Source organism: Hyaena hyaena, unplaced genomic scaffold (genome assembly GCF_003009895.1).
Source record: "Hyaena hyaena isolate Hyena2069 unplaced genomic scaffold, ASM300989v1 scaffold_63, whole genome shotgun sequence".
NCBI lineage: Eukaryota > Metazoa > Chordata > Mammalia > Carnivora > Hyaenidae > Hyaena > Hyaena hyaena.
Genome location: NW_024080695.1, coordinates 261,868 through 287,484, shown reverse-complemented (window position 1 = coordinate 287,484; position 25,617 = coordinate 261,868). Strand labels below are relative to the sequence as shown.

The 25,617-nt window shown below is 57.9% G+C and overlaps 1 protein-coding gene across 1 annotated transcript in view; it reads left to right on the top strand.

The window, feature by feature from the left end:
* Nucleotides 1-25,617, top strand: part of POLN (DNA polymerase nu) — a 165,542-nt gene extending 139,925 nt beyond the window's left edge. The window contains exons 19-25 of the mRNA XM_039232153.1: nucleotides 5,795-5,877; nucleotides 12,181-12,312; nucleotides 16,337-16,447; nucleotides 18,755-18,833; nucleotides 22,818-22,885; nucleotides 24,643-24,704; nucleotides 25,338-25,617. Of these exons, the coding sequence (XP_039088084.1) occupies nucleotides 5,795-5,877; nucleotides 12,181-12,312; nucleotides 16,337-16,447; nucleotides 18,755-18,833; nucleotides 22,818-22,885; nucleotides 24,643-24,704; nucleotides 25,338-25,523 (721 nt within the window). The 3' untranslated portion in view covers nucleotides 25,524-25,617. The remainder of the gene's footprint in view (nucleotides 1-5,794; nucleotides 5,878-12,180; nucleotides 12,313-16,336; nucleotides 16,448-18,754; nucleotides 18,834-22,817; nucleotides 22,886-24,642; nucleotides 24,705-25,337) is intronic.

Sequence of the window (25,617 nt, the reverse complement as noted above, 5' to 3'; positions counted from 1 at the left end):
TGAAAAGACATATGCACCCCTATGTTCATTGCAGCACTGTTTATAATAGCCAAGATAAGGAAACTGCCTAAGTGCCTATCAATGGATGAATGGATAAAGATGTGGTATACATACATACATACATATAATGGAGTATTAACCTTAAAAAAGAATGAGATTTTGTCATTTGTGACAACATGGATGGGCCTATGTGATAAGTGAAATAAGTTGGGGCACCTGGGTGGCTCAGTCGGTTGAGTGTCCGGCTTCGACTCAGGTCATGATCTCACGGTTCGTGGGTTCGAGCCCCACGTCGGGCTCTGTACTGACAGGTAGCTCAGAGCCTGGAGCCTGCTTCAGATTCTGTGTCTCCCTCTCTCTCTGACCCTCCCCTGCTCACGCTGTCTCTCTCTCTCAAAAATAAATAAAATAGGGGCGCCCAGGTGGCTTAGTCGGTTAAGCATCCGACTTTCGCTCAGGTCATGATCTCGCGGTTTGTGGGTTCGAGCCCCGCGTCGGGCTCTGTGCTGACTGCCAGCTCAGAGCCTGGAGCCTGTTTCAGAGTCTGTCACTCCCTCTCTCTCTGACCCTCCCCTGCTCATGCTGTCTCTCTCTCTCCTAGAAATAAATAAAACATAAAAAAAAAATAAAAAAATAAAAAATAAATAAATAAAATAAAAACATCAAAAAAATTTTTTAAAAAAGGACCTACATGATAATCTTGTCACCTTTAAAAAAAAAAAAGAATAAGTCAGAGAAAAACTAATACCATATGATTTCACTTATATGTGGAATCTAAAAAATAAAACAAATGAACAAAAAACTAGAAACAGACTCATAAATGCAGAAAACAAACCAGTGGCTGCCAGAGGAGATGTGGGTGAGGGGATGCATGAAATAAATAAAGGGGATTAAGAGGTACTAACTTCCAGTTATAAAATAAGCAAGTCACGGGATGAAAAGCACAGCACAAGGAACGTAGTACCACTGTCTGGTGACAGACGGTGGCCATGGTGACCATGGAGAGCACTGAGTAATGCACGGAGCTGTCGAATCACTGTGCTGTACACCTGAAACTACTATATCGTTTGAAGTCAACTATTCTTCAGTTTAAAAAAATTTAAAAATATATTAAGCTAGGTGAAAGAAGCCAGACACAAAAAAGTATGTGCAGTATGCTTCCATTTATGTTAGATAGGAAGCAAATCTAATCTACAGTGGCAGTAATTGGATCTCCGCCTCACTGGGGCTGCAGAATTGGGGGTGGTATGGCCTCAGAGGGGCACAAAAGAATGTTCTGGAATGATAAAAATGTTCTGTATCTTGATTGTGCTGGTAGTTTTTACAGGCATATGCATTTTTTTAAAGCATCAGACTGTACACTTAACATGGGCGCGATTTATCACATGTGACCTATACTTTAATAAAACTAATTTTTAGAAACCAGTAAAAGAAAACACCAAGAGAACTGGCATTCTCTCCCAGTCACGATGACCTCCACTTCACAGGTGTGCCGTCAGCCTGACACCCCAAAACAGCCATCGTGCTGTGTGTTGGGCCACTTGAGACACTTCACCCCGCAGGGCCAGCAGACCCGGGGTCCCGTAGGCAGACGAGCTGACTGCCCCGTCACCCAAACAGGCCGGTGCGAAAGCAGAATCGCCCCGAGTTACCAGGGTGGCCCCCGGGAGTCCCCAGACGAAACTTGCCTTATGCCTCCCAGACACTTTTATTCCTTCGTGAGAAACTTTGCTTTTGTTTCCTCAATTTTTAAAAGTTCTTTGTACCTTCGGGGTGTTAGCCCTTCATCTCTGATACACGTTACAAATATTTGCTCCTAGTTTGTTGTTTGTCTGTTGACTCTGCTTGTGGTATCTTAGGCCTTGCAAAAGACGCGGGGTTTTGGATGTTGGCAGTGGTGATCTGTCGGTCTTTCCTTTCACTGCCTCCGGACTGAAGTCCCTACACCCAGGTTACAAGGAGTTTGCCATGATTTCCGGTGTCTTTCCCAAAGGGCTGTGCAGCCGTCCCGGCGCCCGTGGATTCCTGCATGCCGTCCAGTCTGTGCCCGAGCTCTGCGTCCTCCCCCGGCGCCGTGTCCCTCCCGCGCCTGCAGCACGCCGCCGCCCGTGTCGCCGCCCTAGTGGCCGCGTGCCCCCAGCTCTCCTGTTTCCTGCATCTACTTCCCACGTGAACGTCTCTTTCCCACGGGAGCTCCTGCCTCGTCCCACGGAAAAGTTTGTGGTGTTTTTATTGAGATCACGTTACGTTCACAGGTTAGCGTAGGGACAGCGGACATCTTGATAATGTTGGGACATTTCAGTCAAGAACAAATGAGGTCCTCTCTTCCACTGTATCTTCTTGCTGTGATTGTTGGCGTACATGAAGGCTATCGACTTGCTATGCTGATTTTATTTCCTGCTACTTTATGAATTATTTTTATCATTGATTCTCTAGGGATTTCCAGAACATTACCTTGTCATCTGCAACCACAGATAGTTTCTTAAAATTTTCCAATTCTTATGCCTCTGATCATTTGGCTAATACTTTCAGAACAATGTTACATAGTATTGGCGGTAGCAAGCACTCTTGCCTTGCTTCTGACCTTAGTAAGAATGCCTCTGGCGTTTCCCCATTAGTAAGATGCCAGCCTTAGCATTGGGGAATGTGTTTCATAATTTTAAGGAGGTATCCAGCTATTCCTGTTTTCTCAAGGGTTTTTATTAGGATTAGGTGTTGAATTTTGTCATAGAATTTTTTCAACAACTATGTAGACAACCATGTGATTTTCTCCTTAGTCCCATTAATGTGGTGAATTCTGTTAACAGATATCCTAACACTGGACCAACTTTGCTTTCCTGGTACGAACTCTGTGGCCATGGGTACTATTTTCTTAGCATAGTGTTGGACTCCATTTGCCAGTATTCTATTTAGGATTATTACCTTAGTCAATATTCATAGGAGATAGAGTCTGTGATTTTCCTTTGTTATATACTCTCTATAATGTTTTAGTATAACTTATACTTAATGAAATATGTTTTTATTCATTTTCTACGTTCTGAAGCAATTTATGCAGCCTGGAGGCTATCTGGTCTCTGAGATTTGATAGAATTCCCCTTTGATACCACGCAGGCTGGTGGGGTTTATGGGGTAGCCCCTTCATCATTTTCTCTGTTTCTGCTTTGGATATTCTTCCGTGGTTCGTCTCACTTTCGTCTCTACTCGGTCCAATTTTTATAATTGTGCTTTCTCCAGAAATGTCTGTGCCACCTACACTTTTACATTTATTTGCATAGAGTTCTGCAAAATAAGAGGTTTTTTAACTTCCCACGTGTCTGTACTTTCCCTTATTGTTTCTTATTTTGTGTATCTGTGCTTTGCTCCCCTTTGATTAAACCAGCTAATGGTTTGTCCACTTTATTTTTCACTGGAACCAGGATTTTTATTTATTAATTTGGTCTAGTGTTTTGCTGTTTTCTACTACATTAATTTCTGTTTCTGGCTTTATGGTTTCCCTCCTATGTGCTCTTTTGAGTTGCTTTGTTGTTGTTTTTCTTTCTTTCGAGTTGAAAACTTTATTCATGTACAGCTGGCCCTCAAACAGCACAGGTTTGAACTGCACGGGTCCTCATACTTGTGGATTGTTTTGCAATAGGACTGGAGATGCATTTTCTCTTCCTGATGATCTTCCTCATAACACTTTCTTTTCTCTGGCTTCCTCTATTGTGAGAATACCTTATATGATAAAGACACACAGAGAATATATGTTCATTGACTGTTTAGGTCATCAGTAAGGCTTCCTGTCAGCAGGAGGCTATCAGTTGTGAAGTTTGAAGGGAGTCAGGAGTTATATGTGGATTTTCAGCTGTGCGGGGGAGGGGTCGGCACGCTAACCCCCATATTGTTCAAAGGGCCAATTGTACTTTTTATTCTTTCAGTTACTAATATAGGTGTTTAGAGCTAGGGCATTTCCTCACTGCTTTAAGTGTAATCCCCTGGGCCTGACAGAGTTTTTTTGTTAGAAGTTAATGTAATTTCTGTTTTTATTTTTCTTCACCCAAAAGTTGTCTGAAAGCAGTGTTTTTTTGTTTTATTTCTAGATAGATGGGGTTTGTGTTTTTTATTTCTTTGTTTCTTTTGGTTTTGATTATAATTTTTAGTTTTCTTGCAATGTAATCCGAATGTTATTTTAATATGTTTATTTTGTGCAAACTTTTGGTGTTTTCTGTGCATCCTAATGTGTGATGGGTTATTGTGAATATGCCGTGTGTGCTCAAGAAGAAAGCACATTCTCTATGATCAGAGCACGGCTTTGATATACATCCACAATACCTATTTATTGGTTACGCCGTTTGGATCTTGTCCTACTTTGGGAAGAAGCAGGTCTGAGAGTTTATTGGTTCTTCATCAGACAGCCTCTGACTCTGGACAGCACAGGTCACCTGCACGCTTGCTTGCAGACAGGCAGGCACCCTGCTCTACCATGCACCCCGTCCCTCCCCCGCTCCATGCAGCGCCCCTGCTGCAGATGGCCCCGGGAAGGACACAGGGAAAGCCAGCCTAGCAAGGTTTTTAGCAGCATCTTTGCTGATCAGGCTTGGAGCCCCTGTGGGATTTCCAAAATAAAGGGAGGGATGGTGACATAGGAGGTGACACATATGTGTTCTGAGCATGAACGCATGTTGGCTTTTTGTTTCTTATCTAAATACAGCTGCTAATAATACCAAATTCAGGGTGAGAGAAACAAGTGGGCAAAATATCTTAACAGCAGAAAAATGCATTGCCACTTGGAAATCATGTGGTAAAGACTGGTGCCCTCTAGGACACCAGTGAACAGGGTAGAGTAGGCGTCTCCGAGGGCCTGTCCCCTGACAGAAACATCAAGAACTCAAGCAAGTGCTGAGGGACTGACATGGGCACTGTGTCTCCCAGTGCAGAACTCACTAGGGGCAGACGGGGCGGTGGGGGGGGGGGGGGGTGCTGGAAAGCACAGTAAGGTAAGCTCCCTGCAACTGCTTGGACAGGGGGACAGGCCAGGCAGAGAAGGGAGCACTGAGGGCTTGGGAGGATCAGCTGGGGAGACATTCTTTGGGAAATTAGGGCACTCAGAGCCCCCCCCCATGCACACCAGGGCACTCAGAGCCCCCCCCGCGTGCACACCAGGGCACTCAGAGCCCCACCCAGGCACACCAGGGCACTCAGAGCCCCCCCCGCGTGCACACCAGGGCACTCAGAGCCCCCCCCCCGCGTGCACACCAGGGCACTCAGAGCCCCACCCAGGCACACCAGGGCACTCAGAGCCCCCCCCCCCCGCGTGCACACCAGGGCACTCAGAGCCCCCCCCGCGTGCACACCAGGGCACTCAGAGCCCCCCCCCCGCGTGCACACCAGGGCACTCAGAGCCCCTCCCACCCCGTGCACACCTGCATCGGTGGGAGGCAAAGCGGAGGCCGTTTGGCTGGTGCTGTGTGGCCCGCCACGGTGTCCAGGGGCCCAGGCCCCCCCGGACCTGGGAGCGGGCTTTCCTCGGGTCGGGTGGGTACGCCTTCTGGGAAGGTGCTCCCTGTTGTCCACATGCGACGCCCGGGAATTGGCCGGCTTGCACGTGCCAGGCCTCGCCAACACCTGCCTGCAGAAGCCGTGCCAAGCCAGACGTGCAGGTGCAGAGCATCTCCCCTCCCCGTAGACAGGCTTGAAATGGTTAAGAGCCTCCAGAGAAGGAGCTGTGGTGGGTGGCTCGCGGCCAGGCCTCGCACGCCCTCCACCCTGCAGACATGATGCCAACGTGCCCAACAGTGTGCCATCTTCCCCGCAGGAAGGACATTCCCGCAGAACGGGTGACGCACGCAGACAGAGAGCAGACCAAGAAGGTGGTGTACTCGGTGGTCTATGGAGCAGGTAGGCTGCAGCCAGGCTTGGTGTCACCGCAGGCCAGGCCGAGGTGGCTTTGTCGCGTACCCGTGTTGAAACGTGGCTGTGCCCTAGAGGGACCACGCTTGGCCCCTGCAGCTCAGTTTTGTGAGTTCCTGAGTGTCATTTACGAACACTGATGACACGACGCACCAAGCACCAGGCAGACCGTCTGTGGCCCCTGCCCCACTCCGCGTCGCGCCAGTGGGGAGGACGGTGGTGCGGGCATGAACGTGACCAAAACCGCCCGGGGGGGAGGGGTGTTGAGGGCCAGAGCCCACACCGTCAGCCCCACCCCACCGCTGCTGGGCCAGCCCCAGGACCCACGGCAGCGCAGGCCTCTGCTCCCCGCCACAGCTCCCTGACAGGGCTGAGCAAATCCTGTTCAAGTCTCTTCTCCCTCCGCGTCACGCTGAACCAGTGGGGCCTGACGTCCCCTCAGAGACAAGGGAGAGGGGCTCGTGCAGACACGGGAGAGGTTGTCCCCCTGCCACGGACACCCTTTGTTCATTCGAGGAAAGGCAGCAAAACGTGGCAGGCTTCCAGCTCGAGAACATCGCGCAGACGTGTGGCCAGTCACATATGAGAGCCACCTCGTACGCGCGCAGTGTGACCTGGTGCCAGGGCGTTAGTGACTTGCCATGATGGGTCTGGAACACGCCTCACACCGGCCAGCCCAGGCTCTGCACGCCGCTCCGTCTGCTGGACCCCCACGTCCACAGAGTTCACGCTCACACCGCCCCCTTCGCTCCACAGTCCCCTTCGCAGCTGCCCTTGGCCACCGTAGCGGCGATCTTTTCCCGGGTGGCACATTTATGGCCACTCCATGTTTGCGGGGCTGCAGGGCAGTGGTCTCACCCGAGCCACACCGGGGAGCCCATCAGCAGCCCTCAGCTCAAGCCACGTGGGTCCCCACCCTACAGCACGGTGGCTTCATTCTTGAGACCCAGCAGGATGGTGCGACACTTAGCACACATGTGGTCGGGTCACATACCCTGTGGCCTCCCCTGTGCCTGGCTAGAGGCAGGAGGCAGGTCTGGCCACACTCCAGGGCAGGGGTCATACAAGGGCCTGAAGACCAGTAGGCAGGACCACGGAGGCCACTTGAGGGTCTGTCTGCTACACACCCCTTTCCGAACTCGGGGTTCCCAACCCACGTGCAGCCCTCAGCAGGCCCCCCATGGCCCACTCTCCCAGCCTGAGGAGCCCCATGACACAGGAGCTGGGGCAGCCCTGCCCAGACCAGGCCCACGGTGAGCGCTGCCCAGACCAGGCCCGTGGTAAATAGTGAACAAATCAACAAGCTGGGTCGTTTTCTGACCCTACTTGTGAAGATATTTTGTGTACAGTTTTTGGGAAACAAGCTAAGAAACCTAGCTTTAAAGAACTGAACTCAGTGGGTGATAGCAGGATGACTCAGACTCGCTCCATCCGTCTCCTCCTCTTGACCTCCCTGTGCTGTGCTGAACCTTTCTGGGTCACTGTTGGGGGGGGGGGGGTTGCGGACAAGAGGCACCATTCCACCAAATTACATTAGATTTTGGTGCCTGGCATCTTGCTCCAGAATTCCATGTCACAGACACACCATTAGCTTCGGCTCTGCTTCCCTAACAGGCAGCCTGAGCTGGACTCCCAACCCATCCCCTCCTGGTTCTGTGACCTTCTCCAAGGCCCTCCACCTCTCTGTGCCCCAGGCCCCTCCCAGTCAGCGAGGAGGCAGGCTTGTTGGATGGTGCCTGGCACTGGCCGCCTCACCCGCAGCACCTGCCGCCACGCTGGGGGCCCGCTGCCCAGTGTGTCCCGGCCCACGCCACCAAGGGCCTGGCAGCTCTGTGCGGTGGGGGGCCGCAGGGAGAGGGGCGGGAGTGAGAGTGACGAGCTCCCAGCACAGCGTCACGCACGTGGCAGGATGCACTCAGAGTCCATCTTCACTCTGGCACCTTCTGGAATATTCACCTCATTTTTTGCTAGAGAGGAAAAGAGCTCTACTTTGTAAATAAGCAGTGAGTCATTAGCTGTGATGTTGGTGAAAAGAGTAATTTGGCTGCTTTTAGCCCTGATGGTGACAGGGCTCCCACCCCAAGCCTCCACTTTGGCTGTTCCGCTGTCACCGGCCAGCCTGACGGAGATCACTGTGCATCTGCGCACGGCTGTGCCGTCTTCCGTGTGCGCAGCCAGCGTCCTGGCGGGAGAAGCTGCCGGGTCCCCCGGCCTGCTGGGAACCCTCTGGAAATGCGGCACGGGGCTTCCAGCCAGAGGCAATGATGGGTTTCTGCACAAAGGTGCCACCGAGGGTCTGGAAACTGCTGCCCTCCATGCCAGGGGCACAGGCCAGAGGTGCCGCCTGAGTTGGCGTGAGCAGCGTGAGGACCACGGTGACAGTCGAGGAGAAGCAGGGCTGTGACATGAGCAGAGAAGGTGCCCAGGAGGGACGCCACGTCGCTGCAGCCCTGCGGCCTGTGGGTGGGGCCACCCGGTCCTCACATCTCCCTCAGACTCTGCGGGGGGCACCGTCCCTGCCCAAACTGGTGGTGACCACAGAGCAGCTGTCCCCCGGCACCCGGCCGAACGGCTGACCCGCGCGGGCTCCTCCTTCCACCACCTGCCAACTAACAGTGCACCCAGCGTGGCTCTGCTGATGGCCCCTCTGAGCCCAGCAGGACCTGCTGCCTCCAGGAAGCCCCTCCTGACTCCTCTGGTCCTGCTCAGAGCCCCCACTCCTCCTAGAGTCCGTTTACCCCTTGATTCTCCATGGGTTCAGCACTCAGGTTCACCTCCACATCCAGGCACATGTGGTCAGTAGCTCCCCCCCGCCGAGTGTGCTTAGGCCAGGCTCCCCCTGGGCATGGGAGGACTCAGGCAGGTGTAGTATCTGCTCCCATGGGCCGACACCTGTCACAAGAGATGCACAAGCAGGCCCTGAGGACAGCACTGAGTTTCCGGTGCCGAGCAGGGCCAAGGGCATCAGGGCAGGCCGCCAGAGCAGAGTTTGGAAGGCCGTGTAGTCGGTCGGGTCTGTTCCAGGGAGAGCAGCCGGCGCTCCTGAGGGCCCACCGTGTCTCCAGGCTGCAGACGAGAGTGAGAAACCGTTAGCAAATACGCGAGCGGTGAAAGAGCACTTGGAGACAAGGGAGTGATTGTCTTCCTAAAGTTAAAGATGTCGCGCACATGATGTCATTAGCCATCTGCGGGAAAAGTCAAATTGCGTGTTCCTGTGGGGTTTCAGAGACGGGGAGTGACTCGTGCTCTGGCCGAGGGGGCCCTTGCTCTAGGGGACAGGCCTGGTCGCGATCACAGCTCACACAGCGGAAACCTGACCAAGTGAACCGAAGCATGGGGGACAGTGTCTGAAAGGGGCCTGTCTACATGAAGCGTGGAATACAAGCCCTCACGGAGTCCAGGGTCACCCCGCCTGGGGCCTTGGAGTGTGACAGACCCACTGGAAGGGCACGGGAGCAGGAGCCCTGAGGTCTGGCTGGACCCTCTGCCTCCCTCCGAGTCTCTGCCTCTTCTTCCTGTGCGGGTCCTGCACTATTTGCTCCTCCTGTGAACAGGCTTTCTTCACGTACAGGGACCTTGGCCAACCTCTGCCCTTCAAGTATTCCCAATGGTTCTACCTGATAAAGGAAAAGAATTCTTGAGCCATACATACCGAGAAGGAGAAGTGTGACTTCTGTAATGGCCAAGTGGCTCCCATCCAACTACAACTTATGGGGAAAATATAATAAACACCTACATAAAGTACTGAGGCGTGGCCTGTGGGAGGAATGGTTGGGGTGAAGACCAGCCTCGGCGCTACGAGTGGCTGAGACTCCAACAGAAATGCGTAGCCTCACTTGCTTGAGGAGACACGGGGCAGTTTGGAGCAAGCGGGGAATCTAGAAAGTGAGAAAGAAATCTCAGGAAAAAGAAAGCCAAAGGAGAACACTAAATTCTGGATGTGAACTCTGCCCTAACCGCTGGCTGCCCCCTAACTATGCATAAGAAGGGGCAAACTTCAGACGGCCCAGCTAAGGCTAAAAGGACTGATATGAGGCTTCAGCTGCTCCCCACTGCACAGGGACAAAGTCTTGTGCAAGGAAGGAAGGGAGGGAGGGAGAGAGGGGAAGAAAGGGAAGAGAAGAAAGAAAACATCACTGGGGCGTCTGCATGGCTAAGTCAATTGAACGTCCAACTCTTGATTTTGGCTCAGGTCGTGACCCCAGGGTCATGGGATCGAACCCTGCTTAAGATCCTCTCTCTCTCCCTCTGGCCCTCTCCCCAACTCCTACTTCCTTTATTTCTCGCTCGCAAATTTAAAAAAAGAAAAGAAAAAAAGAAAATCAGTACTCCTGAAAAAACATAATAGAATCCAGAGTGTCCAAAGCAGTACATTCACAATATCCAGGATATAATCCAAAATTAATAAGCCTATGGAGAAATAGGATAACTCCATCCAGACTCAAAAAAAAAGGGGGGGCATCATGGAAGCATGTCCTGAGATGACCCAGATACTGGAATTAGCAGACGTGGATTTGAAAGTCACTATTATAACTATGCTGAAGGATGTAAAGGAAAACATGCTCATAATGAATGAAAAAATAGGAAATCTCAGAAAATAAAAACCAAATGGAAGTTCTAAAACTGAAAACTGCAATGTCAGAAATAAAAAATTCACGGAGTAGGCTTAACAGCAGATTAGACATGAGAAAGGACTTAGCTGAGAGGACTCAGGGTCCCACCCAGCCAGGCCTGGCTGAGGTGTCTAATCGCCACCTGATTCCTTTCTGAACGCCAGTGGAGCTTTCCACTAGACTGCCATAGCCGAGGGGCAGTGATTAGAATGCACAGAAAGAATGAGAGATGGATTACTTCAGTATAATGTATTTATGAAGCTATCATATGGTCTTAATTAAGCCCTAAAAGAGAAATTGGAAATTTTTTCATTTCCATTGAAGTGGCATCAGGCAAGCTTGGCGAGAGGAAAGACTGAGGGCTCTGTGAGCTCTCCCGGCTGGGAGAGACTCTGGGGAGCACAGGGCACCCCAGCCTTTCCCACTCTTCCTTGCCAAGCAGTGGAAGCAAATGCCTCCCCTTCAAATTCCCAAGGTGGATTTCTGTCCAGACCACTGAAGGCATCAGCCAGCAGGCACTGGGAACAGCCTGGCTAACGAGAAGACTGGGTCCGTGAGGCTTGTCTCCCAGTCCCTATAGGCTCCACGCCTCCACCCTTGGGCCATGGTTTCTGGGCTGGGTTGTCCTGAAGGCTGCTTGGGGCACCCTCTGGTGTGGCCCCAGAGCAGACCCGGTGCTGAGGACAGCAAGCCCGCTCCTGGTCCTGGTCATGCTCTCGCAGGAATTCAGGTCTTCAGCTGTTTGACTCTCAGGGATTCCCTCCAACCATGCAGCCCCTCAGAGCTCAGGGCTTTGCCCGTGACCCTGGGGTCCAGCAGGGCCCCTGGCCTGTCATCATGTGCTCCTCATTCACTCTTTAAACTATCATTCTTTTCTGGAGGAAAATGGGAGAGAATGACTTCATACTAAAAACCAAATAGGAGTCAGGCTCTGCTTGAGCTTTACCTGCCTTGGTTCTAGGGTCCCCTTAACAACCCCTGGGGTAAAGGCTAGTGTCCTTGAGTCATAGGTGAAGAAACAGGGTTGATTGCAGGTCAGATAACTTCCCCGAGGCCACACAGAGCCTCCCGTGGTGACGGAGCTGGACTCAGACCCAGGTGTGTGTGGCCCCAGCCTCTGCTCCCAGCAAGCTGTGCTGGGACTCACGTACCATCCTCACCGGAGATTCTGCTGTAAAAAGCCTCACCAGAGCACCTGCGTCCCCTAGGGAACAAATACTGCTCTGGACCAGAAGTGTTCGTCTCAGAGTAACAGCGTCAAGGATAGGAGCTCCTAAGTACCATTGTCTCATAATTTGGCAATGGAAATTTCCCTCCCCTTCCCCCGGTGCCCCTCCCCAGTGTCCCCTAGTTGTGGAGTCAGGTCTCCCTCTGGACACAGGCCGAGAGCAGGGCCCACATCTGCTTCGTTCACGGCTCCGCCTGCAGCACCCGCCCGGGCCACGGTCGGCACTGTTGAGTGAGTAAGTGTGTAACAGACACCAGCGTAGGCCGAGCAGCACCCAGCCCCATCCCGGCCCACTGGGAACACAGGAGTGGGACCAGCTGGCCCTGCACCCGTAGTCTCCCAAGGGCCTTCTGCGGGCTCACCTGTGTGCGATGGTCGCCACCTGGGCTTGCGGTCCCCGCTGGTGTGAGGCGGGCTTGCCTTTGATCTTGAGCGTTTCTGTCTGTGCAGGGAAGGAACGGCTCGCCGCGTGCCTGAGAGTTACTGTGCCAGAAGCTGCCCAGTTTTTGGAGAGTTTTTTGCAGAAGTACAAGAAAATCAAGGACTTTGCCCAAACAACCGTTGCCCAGTGTCACCAGACAGGTGAGCCAGACGCCACCCGAGCTTGTGGGGGCGCCACCCCCCCCGAGCTGCAGCCCCCGCTGGTCTCCAGCCTCACTCACTTAGGGGGTGGTGGGCAGACAGGAGGGCACCCGGTGGGCGCACGGCCCCTGCTGGAAAATGGGGCCACAAGTCCCCGTGTGACAAGGGTCCAGAGCCAGGATGTGCTCGCTGCAATCTTGGGTCAGAAAATACAGATGGACAGGTAAAGATGAAATCCTGTCCCTGAACATTCCTTCTTATGGTATGCGTCCTGCGCGCGGCCGACTTACAAAACTTCAGCACAAGCTGGTCACAGATTTAAAAGAATGTCAAGTAGGGGGCGCCTGGGTGGCTTAGTCGGTTAAGCGTCCGACTTTCCGACTTTCGCTTAGGTCATGATCTCGCGGTTTGTGGGTTCGAGCCCCGCGTCGGGCTCTGTGCTGACTGCCAGCTCAGAGCCTGGAGCCTGTTTCAGTCTGTGACTCCCTCTCTCTCTGACCCTCCCCTGCTCACGCTGTCTCTCTCTCCTAGAAATAAATAAACTAAAAAAAAAAAATAAAAAAAATAAATAAATAAAAGAATGTCAAGTAGAACATGTCGTGGGGCCACCGTGGAACACAAAGGTAGCTTGTATCTAAATACGTGGCCGTCCGTCCGTCTGCCTGCTCAGAGGTGCATCCCACTCCGTAATGATTTAGAATGAAAAAAAGAAGCCCCACAAAAATCACAAACATAAATACATGACAGTGAAAGTGTCTCATGTGAAAACCTGCGGGGCACGGCCAGGTGGGCATTTCACTGAGAGGTGAAGCGATGCTTTAAAAGTGTATTTTCAAAAGAACGAAAGAAATCTGTGAACGTACATTCAAACCAAGGCATTTGAAAAAGAGCAGCACAGTGAGGTGAGGAGAGAGGAAGGAGAGAAGCGAGCGTGGGAGCAGAGCTGCGTGAGGCCGGCCACCGGAAGGCAGGCGGACGGCAGGTGCGGGGGGCACAGAGCTGGGTCCGGTGGCGCTCTGTGAAGAGTAAAGTTCTACCGATTTTGAGACATTAGAAGAGTGATGGAGCCCAGTGTCGATGAGAGTGTGTGCAGTCAGAATCGTCAGAAAACAGCGGTGCCAGTGCCTGCGAGGCCCGTCTGCAGGCCACATGCGGTTCAGCGGCTTTCGACTAAGTGACTTCTGATCCTCACTGCAATTCTAAAAGGTGTGTGTGTCGTTACCCATCTTACAGATGAGGAAAACGAGTCACCAAGAGGTGAAGTAGCTCCCCGAGTTCACACAGCTGGCAGGTGGCACGGGGCTGACACCCACCCCCTCCCTGCTGCACGGCTCTGCCTCCCTTCCTGGCACTCACCTCTTTTATTTATTTATTTTTTAATGTTTAATTTATTTCTGAGACAGAGAGAGACAGCGTGAACAGGGGAGGGTCAGAGAGAGAGGGAGACACAGAATCTGAAGCAGCTCCAGGCTCCGAGCTGTCAGCACAGAGCCTGACGTGGGGCTCGAACCCATGACCCGTGAGATCGTGACCTGAGCCAAAGTTGGACGCCTAACCGGCTGAGCCCCCAGGCCCCCAGTGGCCCTCCGCTCTGGACCAGCGGTTACCCTCCGGGCAGACGCTGTAGGGAGGTCCTGGCGTGATCATGCTGTTCTTCCGCAGTGTGAGCGGACGGTCGGGCCCGGTGCTGACACCAGCCTCACGAGCCCCGAGCAGTCCTGGGGCCACCGTCCAAGAGCAGACAATGTGCCTCAAATAAGCGAGTCCATCCGGACAAGGTCAGAAAGACGGGATTCTAGGTGTGGAAGAGACGAACAGGACGCTGGAGCAGAACGACGGGGGGGGGGAGGCGGGGGGGGAGCTGGAGAGCTCCATTACCCCTGGTGCCCCCGGGGGCGCCGTCTGAGCCGCCGCGTGGAAGACCGGGGAGTCTGCGGCGGGGCGGGGCAGGCCACGGGAAGAACCTGGGTTTCATTTTTGCAAACCTGTCCACACGAGTGCAGAAAACAGGGTGGCAGGGGAGGCGGGTCCGAGCTGGTGCCTCGGGGGCAGTCGGAAGTGACCGGGTCGGCCTCTCAGCCGGGGCGGGCTGCACTGGGAGCACGGGCACAGACAGCAAGGAGGCAGCGTCAGCGGCTGGCACGGAGGGGCTCGGGCCCAGCGGGACGAGCCGCTCCCCAGGTAGGCGCCCCGACGCTCCCGGCGCTGCAGCAGGCACACGAGGCAGGCGCGCCACGGTGCTGAGGAGCGAAGGTCCGGGCGCCTCGCCAGCCCCGGGACAGGTGTCGACACATGGGCGGAGATGCCGCCTCCAGCCGGCCTCTCGTCTCGGGGGTTGGGGGGGGCGGCCACAGCTAAGGGGAGGTCGAGTTGGCGACTCACTTAACTGGGATTTCAGGGCAGATACTTGTGTGGTTTATCCCTCCTTCCCTGTGACTGTGGGGTGCAGGCCGTGCTGGCTGCGTGCTTCCAGAGGCCTCCTCCCATGCCCTCGCCCACTTGCTGAGCACAGGACGCGAGGGTGAGGGATAGAGGTCATCGCAGCGTGAACAGGAGGCACGCGCCCAGCCCCGCGCACGCTGGGGACTGGGGACGTGTGGAGCCCAGGACTCCGCTTTGGGCCACAGAGACCTGGGACCCTACTTCCCTCCCACGATAAACAACTAGAAAACTGGGCAAAATACACGAAGCAGCTGTTTTCACTGGACCACGGCAGGGCAGTCCTCTGGCCCTGAGAGGAGAGAAACAAAGTGGGGGGGTGGGGCGTGGGGAGCCCAGGCAGCCACGTGGTGTCACAAAGCCAAGGAACCAGAGTTGGGACCCGGGAGGCCGAGGCAGAGGGTCAGAGGGCAAGGGGCCCCGCGGAGAAAGCACTCCACACATCCTCAGAGGGTTCCCTGTGTGTGTGCTTGAGCCCCAAGGCGCACATTCCCTGTGAAACCCCATCGGACGCAGCAGAGTAACTTCTAGAAGCAGTAGGCTGGGCGATTCCAGAGTCCGTGCAGGGCTAGAAGATGTTTGCATCCTGACCATTGGTGTGGACACCTGGGACACTCCCCAGAGCCCCCAGAATGAAGGACCCAGGAGTGGGGCTGAAGCACCCCTGGCCAGGGGCTACTCAGAAGCAGCCCACAGAGCTCAAACACAGGCCTCAAAGGCATCAGGTGACCTGCTGGTAACCTGGGCCTGACCCTCTTGAAAGAACACACCAAACCCAACCCTCAGCAGCAGGAAGCACCCAGTGCCCAGCGTCCGGTCCAGGGTCACCAGACACACGGAGAGGCGGGGCCTTCTGAAGCTGGCCGGGCGGAGGCTCGGGCTCTGCCTGTCCCCACTGCCTGCACTGTTAGGAGACCGGATGGTGGTATCACCGCGGGCACACAGCTGCTGCTCCAGGCGCTGTCATGTAGTGATTGTGATCTCCATGGGAAATTCTCCCAAGCCTCAGATACGGGAGAGCCTAAGTGGGGCAGGTAGTCTCACCGACCCAATAAAACGGAAGTTCTCACTGGTCAGGAACATTCTCAACCAACAGAACGCTTGCGTTTGTTCTTGTAAGGAAGACCTCAGGATTAAGAAGCTTCAGGCCCCACAAAACTTGGGCCTGCCCTCGTGTGTAAGGGTGCGGGCCCTGACCCGGGCCATCAGCCCCTCCTTGAGTAGAATACGGATTAATGCTTCTCTCCCCATCGCAGCTGCCCCATGGTCCAGAGTTACTTCCGCACCCAAGTCCCACAGTGGCTTTTAACAGTCTTTACACGCTGCTGTCCCTGGCCCATGTCAGATACGCTGCAGCGGGAGGGAGACCGGCGAGCCACCGGGCAGGCGGAGACGTCGCTGCCCCTGCTCTCCCCGCGCAGAGAGGGAGGCCTCTGGGCACAGCCCCGGGCCACGCTGCGGCTCAGCGCGCCAGGGGACGGGTCCTGCCCTGAGGGAGCCCCACCCACAAAGGGTAGGTAAGCGCGGGACACCGCGCAGCCTGTTCATTCCTGCCTCATGTCCTGCTTCTCCTCGTGTGACCCAGGCTATGTGGCATCCGTCATGGGCAGAAGGAGACCACTGCCGAGAGTCCACGCACGGGACCAGCGGCTCCGGGCACAAGCAGAGCGGCAGGCGGTGAACTTCGTGGTGCAAGGTACCCCGAGCCCCTCCGCCCATCTGCCATGTCCGCGTGCGTCCTGGGTGTTTGTCGGCCGCAGGGCTGTCCCGTCCTCACGGCCGGCTACTGTGGGGAGGCACCAGTGAATGACACGGGCCCAGCAGGTAGGTGCACGGGGCACAGTCACGTCTCCGCAAGAGACAGGCTCAAGCAATGCGGCCCTGCGCCTGCAAATAGGGAGTGGGCAGGGCCAGGGCTGACTCCCGCCCCGGGACCCCCGCCTCGCCCCCCCCACCAGGCCCAGCAGGCCCTCCCGGGTCCTGCCGCTGTCTGCTGGCGGGAGTGACCACACAGCGTCCACCCCTCGTGGTGAAGACGCCTTTGCCATCTCCGCCACAGCACTCAGAGGGCTCGAGCCTCTGCGCACATCACGGGCTCCGCACACCACGTGCCACGAGCTGTTCCCACGAGGCCCCAGACACGAGGCCTGCGCCCGGAGGGGTGTTCTGCAGCAGGGGGGTGGCCGGGCCCCCAGCAGACTTGGAGAGGGCGACGTGGACGGAGGGGAGGGTGGAGGGCGTGTCCCCAGGAGCCCTGTGGAGACAGGGACATGGCGGCACTGCCCCGTCCAGACTCCACCCCCACGTGTGGCTTGGACAACCGGAGGCTCAGCAGCGGGCAGGGCAGTTCCTAGGCCTGGTCTGGGCTCCACAGAGACTCTCCCGAGTCCCATCTCCCAGGGCGACCATCGGGGCAAGAGCTGAGGGGGCGGGTTTTCATGTCTGAGGCAGTGGTCAGGCCAGGACCCCATGTCTGTTCAGTAGGCGTGTGCAAGGTGACATCGAAGCTATTTTAGAGCCGTTCCAGAAAGAATTATCTTCACTCGAGAAGCTGACTAGGAGTCCTGGCCACGGAATTGAGCCACCACGGATACCGCGTCCCTGCGTACCTGTGTCTCTGAGCAAGTGACTTGTCATCCATCCACTTAACAAAAGCCCATTTTGAGCTGAGCCAGGTACCGGGGACAAGCCGCGGCCGGTGCCTATGAGAAGGTTCTGCCTCTGACACATCAGCCAACATGACCAGCCATGATGCCCCCGCCTGCCTGGGGCCTCCCCTCCCCCACCCCCCACTCTCTCTCCACCCGCCTCCCCCGTCCTTGTTTCTCCAGCTCCGTGCACTTCTCCGGAAACAGCAAGCACCCTGGCACCGACCGAGTGCGGCTCCCCTGGTCACCGCCAGCAGGCTGGCCTCAGCCACCGCACTTCCACGCCCAGCACTGCTGCCACTCTCTTGGGGGAAAGGACAGCCCTCTGTGGGGGCTTCACCCTGCAGGGAGGAAGGCAGTCCATTGACTTCTCTAACCTCGGGAACCAGCAGCAGCTAAAGCAATTTAAGACCACTGATGAACCCTGAACTTCAGTCTGTTTCCCATGATCAGAACCCGGTGTGAAGACCCCCCCTGTGTGCCTGGCGCTGGAATGGGCTTGTGCCCTACACCGGCCAGCACCTTGCAGAGGGCCCAGCACAGCCCTAGAAGGTTAAACGCCTGACGGATTGATCTATCCCTACCCGAATCCAGGTGCCTGTGTCACAGCCGCATGTCATCCACCAGAAGGCTAAGCAAAACGAAGTCGAAAGGCCACACACCTGAGAGGCTCGAGAGCCTGTCCCTGCCTGGCCACGCTGCTAGCTGGTGCGGGGGGCAGCACCATAGCTGCTTCAGCCCGTGTGCACGCCCCAGCTGTTAGCAGAACCTGTGGATGCAATGACGTATCCTTCCGTGGCCACCTCAAGCCACACGACAAAGAGGATCTGCAATTAAAACGGAGACTATCCAGGGTGGGCCTGACCTAATCAGATGGGCCCTTGAAAGGTTTAGGGGTCAGAGTCAGGGAGTCGCAGCAGCAGATGTCCTCGCAGTGGCCGTGAGGAAGCAAGCTGCACGTAGGACGGCGGGCCCGTGCAGCCTCCAGGGGCTGAGCACAGCCCCGCGGCCCCCAGCAACACAGAAACCTCACTCGAGCCACTGCAGGGAAACAAATTTTGCCAACAACCTGGGGTCACTTGGAAGTGGGTCTTCCCTAGTCCAGATGAGCGCACGGCCAGGCCCTCATGGCAGCCTGTGGGGCCCCAAGCAGAGGACCCGGCTGCACAGGGCCGGTTCTTGCTCTGCGGGAGGCAGGAGATGGCAGGTCTGGGTTGCCTTAACCTGCGAGGTGTGGGGTCCCGCGCTCTGCAGCACGGAAAACGAGGCCTGCCTTGGCCGGCCCCGCTGGGCAGCCCCCACCGTGGGCCCTGGACCTCGCATCATTCGTGAAGCAGCCCCTTCTGCATCCACAGGCTCGGCTGCAGACCTCTGCAAGATGGCCATGATCCACATCTTCACTGCAGTGGCCACGTCGCCCGCCCTGACGGCCAGGTCAGTGAGACAGGCACCTGACCGGGTGCGCGGACCCGCCTTTCTCACGGCCGGGAGGAGGCCCGTGGATCATCCCCGTCAACTCTGGGGCTGGACCACGTGCACGCACCTCCCAAGAGCAGAGCAGCCCCTTCCACATCCCACACGTGGGGCTCGATTCTGACAAGCTAGAGACCCAGACGAAGGGGCCCCCGGAGCCTGAGCTCCCGTCCCCACTCCCGGGAGGGCCCTCACCGCCCGACTCGGGCTGGGCCAGGCGCCCGAGGGTCGGCTCACGGCAGCTGCAGTCACAGCAGCCCGACTTCCTTGCGGCGCGAGGAGGCCTCTCGAGGTTCACCTGGCGCAGAAATGCATCCCCCCGGGAGTGCCCGCACCCTTCAGCCCAGCTCAAGGGGCACCACATGCAGCTGCCCGGCCCGGAGGTGGGTGCACCCCACGGACCCTCGGTCAGGACATGGAGACCCCAGACCGCCCCATTCCCCCTGCCTGCGGCCATCACCCTGGTGTGCGGGACACCCTGGCCCACCCCCAGCCAGCGCTCAGACGCCACTGACATGGGCCCAACCGCGGCCCCTGGGCCACAGCTCTCTCCACTTTCAGCCTCGGCCCCCGGTGTTCCCTGGGGGCGCCGCGTGACAAGGAGCTCCTGCCCAGCTCTGCTGGCCCAGAGCCACGCCTCGCAGCCACCCGGGGTCCCGGTGCCGGTGGCAGGGGCAGGTTCTCCTCCAGAACTCCCGGACCCCTTCCCTGCGGCCAGCCTGGAAGTCCCCCAGAGGAGCGAGTGTGCCGGACCCCAGCAGGTCCCCGTGGGTGTGTTTGCCGCGAGCCGGCCTGTCGCTGCAGACCAGCCCAGGGAGATAAGGTGGAGACGGGGCAAGGCAGCCCCTTCTCCAGCCCCGCGGTAGGGGAGGGGCTCATGCCCACTTGTGTCACCAGCACAGCCAGATAAGGGGCCTGCCTGCCTGCCACCCCCTTTCCATCCGAGGTTACAGTTTCCTCTTGACTTCGGTACCGTTTTACCTTCTCAAGGCAAGATTTCTTTCCTTATCTGAGACCCTGCATCTTTCCTTAAAAAGCCTTCTCCTGGCTCCTTCTTCACATATTTCCTACTGTTCATTTTGACTTTTGAGACTGTGTTCTTTTGGCAATTCCAGCAATTTTATACAGAAATGTGCCCCAGGCAAAGGCCCTGCCAGAGACTGTGGGTGGCATCCTAGCGAAGGAGTCGGGGGAGCCGGTCCTCAGGCCCCACAGAGAGGCCCCCTCGGCAGCCCAGCCAGGGGGGAGCGATGGAGGGCGGGCGTTACCCGGGGTGCCTATCCTGGGGTCTGGGCCACGCTCTGCAGCCACGGGGGGCGGGGGGGGGGCAAGAGCAGAATGTGAAACGCTCTCCTCTCAGAGCCCCCTGTCCCCTGCCGTCTGCTCCCCTGACGCCCCCACATCCTGGTGCCAGCCCCTCCCGTTATCCAGGACTCCTCAGGTCTTCCCTCCGGTCCCAGACCCGTGCGTCCTGCCCCGTGTGGTGTCTGTAGGTCCACTTAGCAGAGGTGCAAACAGCCTGTGCGAGCTTGGCCGAACCGAAGGCCACACGGTGGTCGTGCGTCTCTGAGATCGTACATCTGCTCGCCACGAGGACAGCTGTGTGACCTCCAGCCACCCGGCCACAGACCCGGGGCACCTATGACCAGGCCTTGCCCAGCACGGCGGGGCTCTCGCTGTCTTGGCCTCGGAAACGGGCCCGGGGGAGGCAAGAAGCCCAGCTGCGTGGTGAGGATCGGCCTCGATGAGCCTGGGCTCCGTGAGGCAGCAGGGCGGTGGGGTGGGGGGCCCCAGCAGCCCCTGGCCCACCCCCGAGGGCACGGCCAGCAGGTGGGCGTGAAGCAGGAAGGGCGAGGAGCGGTGACAGGCCCGTCTGCAGCTCTCGCGCACGGGGCCAGCTGGAGGCCAGAGGACACCCTGGCAACAACAGAGTCGAGCACGAGCGTCTCTGCGCCTCTTCTCTCTGGCGCCCCAGTTTCCACTTAGAAGTTTGGGAACGTCACAGTCCTCGGCGAGAGGGGTGTGTGAGTGACTCACAGCTCAGACCTATTCTTAGGTGGCTCAGAATTCACAGTGTCATTTCAGGAAGCGTGAAAACAGATTCTGCTAAACTGGAAAGTTATGAGTCCCTCTTCTGAGTTTCTGTCCATTTGAAAACTAAGTTCCCGTGGGAGCCGAGACCCCACTGGAGGCCTCGAAGTTCATTTAAGAAAGCAGAAGCAGGTCCCTACGGCCCTTGGCCAGAGACGGTGTGAAACGCAGGCACACGTCCCAGGCTGCAGGCCCCTGTGATGCCCCATGGACTCCGTGCCAGGGGACGTATGTGTGCGTGCTGTTGGTGACACAGGCCACCTGCGGCAGCTCAGACTCCAGAGGTGGACTTCTCTCCCATTGTAGAAATGCAGAATCCCACAATTGCTGACTTTGGTTCAAAGGTTCAGGGTGGTGGGACCGAGGTCCCTCTGGCTCCCTGTCCCTTTGCCTCCTGGTGCCCTGATGGCCGTGTCTGCCCCCGCCATCACAGCGCCCTGCCAGCAAAAGGAGAAGATAGTGGCGGTCAGAAAGACACCTGAGTCCTAGCCAGGTCGGCTTTTGAGAACCTCCTGGAAGCTGGCGGGCGTACACCTGAGGGGTCCCCCATCTGAGAGAGAGCCCGGGAAACTAGAGCTGGGGGCACCACCCCACCCGACAGCAAAGGGAGAGGGGAATGGATTGGGGTGGGCACTGTGAATCTCTGCTGCGGAGTCCTGTGTGTCTCCCCCAGGGCCTTGAGAGCTGCCCCCTCCCCAGCCAGGGCTGGCCGTCACGGTGACCACTGCCCAGTGGGTCTCGCCACACCTCTCCTGTGCGGCCCTGGTTTCCTGGTGCTTCAGGGGCCACAGCTCTGCCTCACAAGGCCTCTTCCCTCGCAGACTATGCCTGCAAAGTGACAAGGACCAGACGTGGCCTCTGACCTTGAAGGCCCAGTCCCGCAGACAGCAAGTCACACAGGGCAGAGCACACAGGTCCCTCCCTGGTGTCTGCCACCCTTCCTATGGGTCACCTGCACCATACCTCCCCTCCATGTGTATGCAGGGCCTGACACCTTCCTCTGCCCTGAGGGCAGGGCTGGCACCAGATCCTGGGCCACAGCCCCTGGCCAGTGTCACCTGCTCAAAGCACAGAAGTCAACCCAGATCCCACCTTCTACAGAATGCGTGAAATCTGGCATGTACTGGCTGAGTGCTGAGCCCAGCAATAGCCATGTTCTGTGCAGCCAGCATGGAGCTAGTGGGGACCAGTGCTCCGTCCCCTCCCTGTGCACACATTTGCACCTACCAGCCCCTTCACTCGAGCCTAAGCCCTCCCAAGACCCCTGGCCCTTGGTGCTGCGTTGCCCCCACACTTCTTCCACAGTCCAGGCCCCATCTCCCACAGGAGTACCTGAAGGGTCCAGCGGTACCTGAAGGGTCTTAGATAAAGGATGCTGATGAAGGATGGGGGCGCACCAGGGCTGATGGGGCACAGAGCCAGAGTGGCTTCGAGTGCAGAGAGGCTTCGAGTGCAGGGCTCTCTGGGTGATGGAATCCACGGGGCTCAGCCCCCAGGCCAAGTGGGGGGAAGGAAGGTCTCGGGGGTGTCCACAGCAAGGTGTCCAGATTGTAGGCAGCCTTCTTACCACGACCCACGAAAAGAGCTTTGACTCTATGGGAAGAAGAGTATGTCCAGGCCTGGCCAGGTACCCCAAGGGCACAGGGAGCCAGAGTCACTTCTAACCTGTGCCTCCCTCTCCCCTGGGACTGGCCTGGTGACAGGTGACCACAGGCAGCAGGCACTGGCTAGGTCTTCCTGCTCCCGCCAGTCACATCCTTCCATGGTGCCCTGTGTGTCCCCATCACTGCGTGAAGCTTGGTATCCAGACACCACATCTCAGGGTGACTCCCCACCCCCCTCCGTGTCTTCCAGGTTGGTCGCCCAGATCCACGATGAGCTGCTATTTGAGGTGGAAGATTCGCAGATCCCAGAGTTTGCAGGTGAGCCTGGGTGGCACAGTGCTGCCTTATCTCAGAGGCAGCTCTAGTAGCTGCCCCTCCTGGGGATTCAAGGCCACTTCCCTGCCTCTGGCGCCAGTCACCTGTACCCTGGCGGGGAGAGCGTGAGCCTGATTGAGGGACTCATGAAAGGCCTGGACGTGCCCCATCCTGGCCAGCAGCCCTCAGGGCACACCAGATGTTCCAGTGGGGGGTCCACCTCACTATCAGAACTCCTAGAGGACGGGGGCTCCCGTTCTGCAACCGCAGGCCTGGTGGCTCTCCTAGAGTGGGCACCCCGTCCTGCAGTAGGGACTCTGCCCTGTAAAGGACACTATGTCCTGCAGAGGGCGCTGCGTCCTACAGAGGGGGTTCCGTCCTGTAGTGGGGGCTCCGTCCTGCCGAGGGGGCTCCGTCCCGCAGAGGCCGCTCCGTCCTGCCGAGGGGGCTCCGTCCCGCAGAGGGCGCTCCGCCCTACAGAGGGGCCTCCGTCCCGCAGAGGCCGCTCCGTCCTGCAGAGGGGCCTCCATCCTGCAGAGGGCGCTCCGTCCTACAGAGGGGCCTCCATCCTGCAGTGGGGGCTCCGTCCTACAGAGGGCGCTCCGCCCTACAGAGGGGCCTCCGTCCTGCAGTGGGGGCTCCGTCCTGCAGAGGGCGCTCTGTCCTACGGTGGGGGGGGGTCTGTCCTGCAGAGGCAACTCCATCCCTCGGTGGGGTGGTTCTCTGCACAGTCCGTGTTTCCCCAGAAGGGTGAGGGGCCAAGGTCCCACCTCCTGCCCTTAAGAAACACCTGGACACTCCTCAAGCTCCCCAGGATGGCCGTGGCCACACCGCAGGCCTCCCGATGTGCATACCGGGGCTGGGGGCCATGCTGCCCTCCCAGGGACCCAACAGCCCCACACCGGCAGCCTCCGCCGCGGCTCCCTCCCTCCCAACACCAGCAGTGCCCTCTGCGCAGCACCCAGGAGACAAGGCCGCGGCCCTCAAATAACTGCTGACCCGCTTCAGGCATCCAGAGATGGGTTCCCCAGGGAGCTGGCCAGTTAACCCCCGAGGCGCAGCAGAGAGAGAACAAGGCGGCTCCCAGCCATTCCTAGGGCCCTTCTGTCACAGTCTTTGTATTGAAAGTTGCTAATGACTTGGAAGGATGGAATGAAATATTTGTTGACCAAAGGGACAGAAGACTTCAGAGCAAACTCAGAAACACTGACGGCTGACCCCTCCCCGCCCGGGCCACTCCGCTTCTCAGGGCTGGAGGCAGGTGTCCTGTGCTGACCCAGGCCACGCAGCAGGGCCAGCACCACGGGGCTGCCCCCACGTCACCGTCACGTGGAAACCCAGGGGGAAGACGCGGGGGGCACGGGCCCGGCGCTGCCCTGCGATCCTCCCTCCTCCCAGCCTCAGAGCCTCCGCACAGAACGGGAGCCCCAGCACCGTGCTCGCCCCCAGTCCCGCCGGGCCAGGCCCCCACTGGCTGAGGTCAGCGGCAGAGAAACCGCTGTACAGCCAGGAGGGCCCTTTGGCCCCAGGGACCCACGGTTGGCGCAGTCACACTGCCTTCGAGCCTGTGCCACGGATGTGGCCGGTGGGAGGTGGAACTAGCCACAGAGTAATGTGGGGGCTGCCCGACCCGCTAGCATAGGTGACCGTGTGGACCCAGGAAATAACAGAGGAGCCTGGGGGCCGGGCTGGGCTGGGCCTTCCCGCGGGCGTGTCTGCGCAGCCGGCTTGGGGCCACCTCCTCTTTCCCTTTGTTCCAGCTCTTGTCAGGGGGACCATGGAGTCCCTGCAACACGTGCAGACCTCGGGGCTGCACCTGCAGGTGAGTCGCCGGCAGGCCCCGCTCCACTGCCAGGCCCAGGCCCCTCCCGGCGGCGTCCTCCCAGCCAGAGCCACCCCCACGGGACAGGAGAGTCCTGAGCCCCCACAGTGCTGCCCCCCCCCACCTTCCCCATGGTTCCGGGAGGCCCAGGAAGCCGAACCCCACCCCACCCGTAGTCCTGCAGGGGCGGGGGGCAGCAGCTCTGGGCAGGAGGGAGCTGTTGAGCCACGGTTGAGGGTCTTGGCAAGGTCCCACCCAGGGTTAGGGTCCCTGGGAGGGCTCTCCAGCTGCCCCCCTTGGCTCTCTCAGAACCAGCCGATCCCCAGGGAGCGGGACCCTAAGGTGGTGAGCACAGGTCAGCGCCTGGCCCGGCCCAGCCCCCACAGGCCTGCTCCCTGGCACAGAGGCCTTGGCAGGTCAGGTGAGGTACACGGCCAAGGTCGAGGCATTATGACGTGGGGTGGATGTGGCCTGCCTTCTGTCACTGCGAGCGTGCGCGTAGGCATCTGTCCACAACAGCGCACGCTGGCTGTGTCTGATCACGTCTTCGGGCAGGTGCGGGCCCGTGTCCGCCTGCGTGTGGGCTTCGGTGCTGGCCCGGGCCGGGTGCTCAACGCTGGCTGCTGCCCACAGGTGCCCCTGAAGGTGAGCCTGAGTGCCGGCCGCTCGTGGGGACACCTGGTGCCGCTGCGGGAGGCCCCGGGCCCTGGGCCCAGCCTGCGCCCTGCGGAGTCTCCAAGCAACCGCCCGGCCCCCGCCAGCCCCCGTGCCGGCACCTACCCCCGGTGCGCACATTTTTCCCCTTCATTTTGTCTGTAGCCCCAGGCAACAGTGGGAGGAGAGAACTGGTTTCCACCAGCCCGTCGTGTGGCCGTCCCCAAGGTCAGCACTGGGCGCTTTGTACTGGCTCCGT